Below are 7,489 nucleotides of genomic sequence, written 5' to 3'. Positions count from 1 at the left end.
CGCCGGCCTCGGCCGGGCGGACGGGGCGGAGGCGGGGCCGGCAGGGGAGGCCGCTGATTGGTCGGCGCCGCTGATTGGCCGGCTCGGGAGCCACTCGCGGCCGCCGCTGCGTCGGGCGGCGCTCGTGCGGGCTCGGCTCGGCTCGGCTCGGCTCGGCTGCGCGGCCGCGGACGGACGGACGGGCGTGCGCGGGGGGCGCGGGGCGCGGGGCGCGGGCCTCGGCGGCGGCGGCGGCGGCGGCGGCGGAAGCCTTGTGCCCCCGCCCGCCCGGTCCTCTCGCAGAGGCGGAGGCAGCGCGCGCCGGCCGTAGCTGAGCGGGCGCAGGCGCGGGGGGCGGCGGCGCGGGGGAGGCGCGGGGTCTCGGAGCGAGCGCGGCCCGCCGGGCGCCGCCGACCCGGCCCAGCCGACGGACGGACGGACTCGCGCGGACGCGGCCCCTCCCTGCCGCCGCCCGCCCGCGCGCCCGCCCGGGGCGCCCACCTCGCCGGCGCCGGGCCCGGGAGCGATGACATCGACGGGGAAGGACGGCGGCGGGGCGCAGCACGCGCAGTATGTGGGCCCCTACCGGCTGGAGAAGACGCTGGGCAAGGGGCAGACAGGTGCGTGCGCGCCGGCCGGGGCCGGGACGCCGGCCCGCGGCGGGGCCGGAGGGCCAGGGGCGCCGATGGGCGCCGGGGGAGCCGGGGGACCGCGAGGGCCGGGGGCGCGCAGGCCGGCTGCCCGGGAGCGCCGCGCGGGGGCCGGGGAAGGAGGCCGCCCCGAGCTGGGCGCCGCAGGCCGGGCCCGCGGATCCGGCCGGGAGCCGCGAACAATAGGAGGCCGGGCGCCCAGGCCCGCCGCGGAGCCCCGCAGGCCGCGCGGTAGCGGTCGGCCGGGCGCGGCCCAAGGACACGCGGCGCGAGCGGCGGGGCCCGGGCCCGGCCAGCGCCCCTCGGCCCGGCTGCAGGCGCGCGGGCCCGGCCGCATTGTGAGCCCCAGCGGCCCGGCCCATTGTGCCGCGGAAGGAGGGGGCCGGGCGGGCGCCCATCTGCCGTCTGCCGCGGCCGCGCTAATCGGCGTGCTGCCCGCGCAGCTGCGTCCCGGGCCGCGCGCCCCCGGCCGCGACCCCAACTCCGGCGACCGGCGCGCGGGGAGGTCGCCGCGCGCGTCCTGCGGGGACCGGCCGCTCCGGCCAGGCCCGGCCGGCCGTCACGGTGGGAGTGGGAGAGCGCCCGGGCCACTCACGGGGCTGGACAGCGCCTCTCTCTCCTCGCCGCCTCGGCTCGGAACGTCTGCGACACTGCGCTCCCCCGGGGGAGGGAGAGGGAGGCTGCCGACGGGCCCGAGCGCAGAGCCCGGCCCGGGATCCCACACAGGCAGCGGGGCAGACCCGCGGCCCGGGGGAGGAGGGGGCTCACCGGCTGCTCCTGGCCGGCGGCCTTTCTGGCAGTTGGGTTAGACCCAGCCGGCGGCCAGTTCCCCATCTGCTTTGTGAGCGGCTGCGCTCAGCCATTTTCTTCTTGCCGCTGGTTGGGCCTCTCTCGCGACCCAGAGGTCCGATTGGCACTGATCCCTGCCCCTGTCTCCCTGGGAAGTTCCTGGGACCTCAGAGGAGGGTGCGGCAGGCGCGGGGTCCAGAAGGGAGCCGCTCCAGCCAGGGTCGCTGCCCGCCCTCCCCAGGCCCCCCAGGGTGGCCCAGAGGCGGAGCCTGGAGGTGGCAGGAAAGTGGGCCAAGCTCGGGGCTGGGTGGGGGTGGGGTGGGGGCTGTGATGTAACTGAGGCCGACAGAGGGTGCCTGGGCGGGGGAGGTGGGTGCTCTCCCCCTCCTTCTGGGTGGATGGCCCTCGCTGGTGCCAAATGCCGAGGCACCCGGGGCCCTGGGCTCTAGTGCAGCTGGCTTTGGAAGTGGGGGCGGTGGGCCGGGTTCAAGGAGGAGGTGGCAGACAGCCCTTGTTCAACTGAGTTCAAAATACGCATGTTTCCTGGCAAAAACAACCGTCGTTGGTGGAATCCTCGATGGCGGAGGGGCGTGGGGCAGCAGAATGCAGGAGCAGTGAAATAATCTAATTATTGCACCAGTGAGACGTTGTCGTAGGGGCATCGGCCTGTGGGGGTGACGGCAGTGGACTATACGGCAGCCTGTCTCCGGGGGTAGGGCTGGTCTCCGTCCTCTTCCTGAGTTGCTCTCTCGCGCAGCTAATTACAGGAGGTTCCCACTGTAGTTGACAGTGATGAACGCAGAAGGACGTGTGTGACGTGTGAACAGCAGGCCCCGCGAAGCTTAGAAGCAGCTCCTCGGGCCCCTGTCTCGGAGTGGGGCCCACTCTCTGGCTGAGGCCCCTCTGGGGGTCTGTCTGCCCCCTGCTCCTCCTGGCCTGAGTGCTCAGAGCTGCCCCCCGAGACCCTGATGGCTGGAGCGCCGGCTTCCTGTTGGCCCGGCTCTCTGTCCCTTCTGTGGCAGGGTCATCTAGAGTTGGGTGGACACGGCGCCTCGCGGCCTGCGTCCACCAGGCCTGCTCACTTGGCCTGCTGGCTGCTCTTTGGCAGCAAATGCCCAGAAAGCTGTGGCTTCCCAGGCCTGTCCCTTCACTCCTGAGGTGACTGCCTGACCTTTTCTGGGGGCCAGGCTTCCTGCCAGGAGCCCTCGGGGAACAGTGCTCTGCGGGGGAGCGGCTCCCCGAGCCGTGCGGTGCCCCCAGGCCCGGGGTGTGGGGGTCCAGCCCAGCCGCCCTCGTCTCATGGACACCTCCGACCTCCCCACTCGTGGCCTGCCCTCTGCCGAGGTTCTGTATAGGGGAGCTGGCGGTAGATGTCAGTGGCGGTGGGCCGTGTGCGATGGCTGGTCTGGCCACTCTGGCCCCGGGTCCGGGGGGGCAGGTCCTCCTGGGAGCCGGGCCCACCCCTCTCCCCCGAGACACTGCCTTCGGGGAATCAGGTGTGGGGTGGGGGACACTGCAGGCATGGAGGGCAGGTGTGGACAGAGCCACCCCCTCCGTCTGGCTGGACGTCCCTCTGGTGGCCACAGGGTCCCGCTCGCACTTCTGTTGTGACTCTGTAGCCACGAGTGGTTCTGTTTCGCCCGGTTGGCGTTGGGCTCAGGGCGGAGGGTCCATCACTCCTGTGGTGTTAGGTCTCCCCGTCAAGGCTGGCGAGGTGGTCAGGACGTCATCTCCGCACAGCTGCCCTTAACGGCCTGGCGCTGCCTCTGTGGTGGCCTGGCGAGGGTCTTCAGCCTGGCTGCACCAGGGTTTCTGGTCTGTCGGGGGGCAGGGCCTTCCAGGCCCGCTGGGGCGGGTGTCGCTCTGCAGGGTGGAGCCCACTCGCTTGTCCAGGAGAGGCTTCTTCAGCTGGGGGGAGGCGGGGAGGCACCGCCAGAGGGTCCAGCAGGGACCGAGGAGGCCAGGACGGGCTGTGCCATTGTCACTCCCCCAGCCCCATCAGGAAGTCAGCAGCGCATCCCCCAGGGCACAGCAGAGCCGGGGCGGGGGGTTCGGCACCCGTCGGCTACGAGGACCCCGGGGAGGACAGGAGGGAGGTGGGCTCGGGGTCCACCGGAGGAGGTGGAGTCCGCCCTTGGAAACCCCTCGTCCAGCGGGGAGGAGATGGGGGCCGAGACGGGGCTGTCTGGTGAGGAGTCCGTCCAGCTAAAGAGAAGAGGGGATCGGGGGGCCGCCCTGCTGCCCCTGGGTGGGCTCGCAGGGTGGTGGGTGTGCCGGTAGGAAGAGCCCCTCCAGGCTCTTGAGGGACTCCTGGGAGAATTAACATGGGTGCTGGTGTCAGGCAGGCTGGCGAGGACTCCTGGGATGGGATGGGGCAGGTGAGCAAGGGCGACTCAGGTGAGCTGGGAAGAGAGACAGGTGTGAGCTGGAGGGAAACAGGTGAGCTGGGAAGAGGCAGATGTGAGCAGGAGAGACAGGTGAGCTGGAGGGAGGGGTTGCACCCTGAGGTGACCCATGGCTCAGGACCGGGGGCGGGGGCAGGCAGAGGTGGAGACGGGCAGGGTGGTGTGCAGGGCTGTGTCCGTTTCAGGAGGCTGAGCAGAGGGAGGTAGCTGTGTAGCCAGCCAGTGGCCACAGCCCGTTGGCCCCGGGGGTGGCCAGGGAGGGGCTGGCGCAGAAACCAGCCTAGGGTGCCGTGGGGGGCTGAGGCCCGGAGTGGGCGGCCCCGTGTGGGTGGACAGCGCAGGCTGGGCAGGGAGGGCCTCCACTGGGCGCACGTGGACCACCTGTCCTGCTGGATGGTCAGTGCGGTCGGCCGGCCACATCGCCCTTTGCCGTGGGTTCGGAGCCTCCCGCTCTGTGCCTCAGGCCAGACCCAGTCTGTCTAGCCCACTTTATAAGCAGGGAGCAGGCTCAGAACCTAACGTGGCCCGGGACAGTGGTTCCCAGCGGCCGTGGGAAAGCCCGCGATGCTCACGGCACCCTGGTTAGACGTTAGCACCCTGTCCTCGAGGAGCTGTGGGCAGAGCTGGGGGCAGCGGGGAGCCCACACCTATGCCCCTGCCTCCCTGGGGCCGGTGTGGAAAGGCTTGGCGCCCCATCAGTGATGCTGGGACAGATGCCACTCAGCCATCCTCCCAAGGCACACACCCTCCCCCAGGCTTGGAGCCGGCCCCGGGGGGGCTGTGCTTGTGCACAGAGGGCACCTCTGCACAGGGTCCCCGGGGTGATGCGGGGTTTCCCCTCAGGGGGCGAGCCTTTTCCCGAAGGGATGGGAGGGTCTGGGTGGACCGAGCCCTAGGACCCCAGTCCCAGAACGTCCCCGGCCCACCATGGTCCCCTGTGGCTCTGAACACCTCTGGGTCTTCGTGCACCCACCTCGGCCCCTTGCCTCATCACTGGCTGTGGTGCCAGGCCCTGCAGAGACGGGGTGGGGGGCAGAGGCCTGACCTGCTCTGGCAGAGCTGGGTGCTGTCCGGTGCCGCTCCGGCTGGGGCTTGTCTGTGTGGGATTTCGGGGGGGGGGGGGGGGGCAGGCAGACCAGTGGCGGCCCCCAGCGTGGTGTGGGGGGCTCGCCTCTGCCCACGTGTGCCAGGCGTCATCTCTGGACCCATCTGTCCAGGAGTGGCTTGTGGACAGGGCCAGGTCTGGCTCTTCTGGAAGCAGCCAGGCCAACACTGGCCATAGCCCTGAGGCGGATCCTCACTCGGGGGTCCAGGCGGGACCTCTGCAGGACAGGCAGCTGTCTGACTGTGCGCCGGGCAGGGGAGTGGAGGGTCTCAGACTCAGCCCTTGACGGCTGGACGGTGTCCAGGGCCTCCCCGAGGCTTGCTGGTGACCAGCAGGCTGGGCTGTACGTGTTGGGGGCACGTGTGCACTGAGGCCCCCAGGGCTGGCTCCCCGGCCCTGGCCCGTGCCAGCCAACCTTGACTGCTGTGGGTGGGGTGGCGAGGGCTCGGCCAGGAGACGCTAGGTCCTGGCTGTCCACCCCCACCTTTCTCTGGCTGCTTTTTCCCTGGTTTTCACTCCAGGCGCTTGTCTGTGGGGGGGTCTCTGGGCCTGCAGGTGTCAGGGATGGGGGGCAGTCTGGTGTCTTGAGAGGCCAGGCAGCAGCCCCAGTCACGTCTTCTCTGCCTGCCAACGTGTCCCGCTCGCTGCCTGCACCTTCCGTGTGCCCAGAGCAGGCAGGCCCTCCAGGGTCAGAGCCTGTGCACGGACAGCTTACGTGGGCCCCGCTGCCGTTTTCGTGGGCCCAGGGAGGGTGTGTGGCTGCCGTGCACCAGGAGTGTCTGGGGGACCTGGTGCCTCCTCGTGCTCCGGTTTGGAGAGCACCTTCAAGGCCAGTGGCACCCAGAGGGTCGGGCAGTGCCCGCAGAGGTCGAGGCCAGTGGGCACCAGAGAGTCAGGCAGTGCCCGCAGAGGCAGCTGCCCTCCGGCCACCCGCTCACAGCATCCCTTCCTGCCCGGCCCACCCGTACCGCCTGGCTGCTCAGAGCAGGGCCCTTCGGGGCCTGGGGCCGCACGAGTCACGGGCCTGCCTGTGGCCCCGGGTACCGCTGGGGGCCTGGCCTGCCCTGCCGTGCAGCAGGCCCCCAGGACCTTGTGGGTGCCTTGTTCCCTGCAGGGCATTTCTGTGTCCATGGCCTGGAGTCACAGCCAGGCACGGCCCCTGGCTCTGACGCTCGGGGGGCTCTGAGCCCCAGGCCCCCCCACGGCCTCTGTGAGGCCCCGATGGCCGGTTGCAGCACCAGACGCATGCGGGCCAGCACCTGCCAGGGCCCATCGAGGGTCTTGGGGGAGGGTAAGGGCCCCCCGCACCTGTGGGTGGTTCCTGGTGTTGCCCTGGACTGCAAGAAGTCCTCGGACACGGAGTGGGCTGGCGCCTCTGGACGAGCCCAGCAGGAGAGCCCTCCCCAGTGACAGGCCTGGCCAGCCCTGCGTCCCCCACAGGCTGGCCGAGGCAGCCAGGCCAGCCCGTGCTGGGTGGTGGGCCCAGAGTGGCCTCTGTGAGCCCGGCGTCCAGGGCCTGGCTGGGGTTGTCAGAGCTGCCCATGGCCTGCCCGAGGTGCCGCCCCAGGCGGGGCTGCCGGCCACCGAGGGGGGCTGCCAGGCCAGCTGCCTCGGACTCGGGACAAGGCGGAGGCTGGGCTGGGGCTGAGGCCGCGGGGACAAAGCGGGGATTGTCTGGGCCGGGCCGTGAGAGGCGGCCCCGGCCTTGTTCTGCAGCCTCTGAGGGGCCAGTGTTTTGGAGCCGGGCAGCTGGGAACCCCCACGGGCAAGGACATGGCCCTCCTCTCCTGGGTTTTCTTCCCGGCCGATCGGCTTTCGTCCCTCAGGCCCCGGGAGGCTGCTGGCCTCAGTGTCTTCTCTGCGCCCTGCGCCCTGGGCTGGATCGGGCCCCTGAAGTCAGCGTGTGTCCAGCGCCAACATGGCATCCTGGGACACCCCCAGCCGGGGTGCTGGCCTGCACGGACAGGGGTGCTCCCCAAGGGCTGGCCTGTCCTCATCCACTCGGGGCCCAGGCCCCGCCCCCGACCAGGCCCCATGGTTCTGGGCTGGGCTCTGGGGGAGGACAGGGCACCTAGGCCACGGCTGCCCCCTGGGCTCAGCCAGGCCCCACATCTGGTCCTCCTCACCCCAGGGCAGAGCTGGGAGGCCCGCCTGGCCTGCATGATGTGGCCGGCACTGGGGACACGTCTGGCCGTGGGCGGTTCTCAGGGGCGACGGGAGGCTGCTTGGCCAGGAATGTGGCCTCTCTGGGGGGAGGCTTGGCCGCAGTGCCCCCGGGTAATTCCAGAGCTGTTGGCAGCCGCCGGCTTGGCAGAGGAGCTGGAAGGTGGGGTCTGAGGCGGTGCCTGGTGGGAGGGGTGGCCATGGGAACCCAATGGGTCCGTCCCAGTGGTCCCTCCCGATGGTCCCTCCTGAAGAGCAGTTTTGGCCTGGACCGCAGGCCATGAGGCCAGAGCAGCCCCGGGGCGGGGCTGGGCGGGATGGCAGCCCTGAGGCCGCTGCTTCCTGCTCCGAGTTGCCCCTGAGCCGGGTCCAGCGGTGCGTTGGGCCCTGAGGTCCGG

At 71.3% G+C, this 7,489-nt stretch overlaps 1 protein-coding gene across 1 annotated transcript in view; it reads left to right on the top strand.

The window, feature by feature from the left end:
- Positions 1-505: 505 nt before the first annotated feature.
- Positions 506-7,489, top strand: part of BRSK2 (BR serine/threonine kinase 2) — a 47,099-nt gene continuing 40,115 nt past the window's right edge. The window contains exon 1 of the mRNA XM_052662189.1: positions 506-599. Within this exon, the coding sequence (XP_052518149.1) occupies positions 506-599 (94 nt within the window). The remainder of the gene's footprint in view (positions 600-7,489) is intronic.

This window comes from Budorcas taxicolor, chromosome 25, assembly GCF_023091745.1.
Source record: "Budorcas taxicolor isolate Tak-1 chromosome 25, Takin1.1, whole genome shotgun sequence".
NCBI classification, from domain to species: Eukaryota; Metazoa; Chordata; class Mammalia; order Artiodactyla; family Bovidae; genus Budorcas; species Budorcas taxicolor.
Note: the sequence above shows the minus strand (reverse complement) of the source record. Positions and strands in the feature narration are given on the sequence as shown.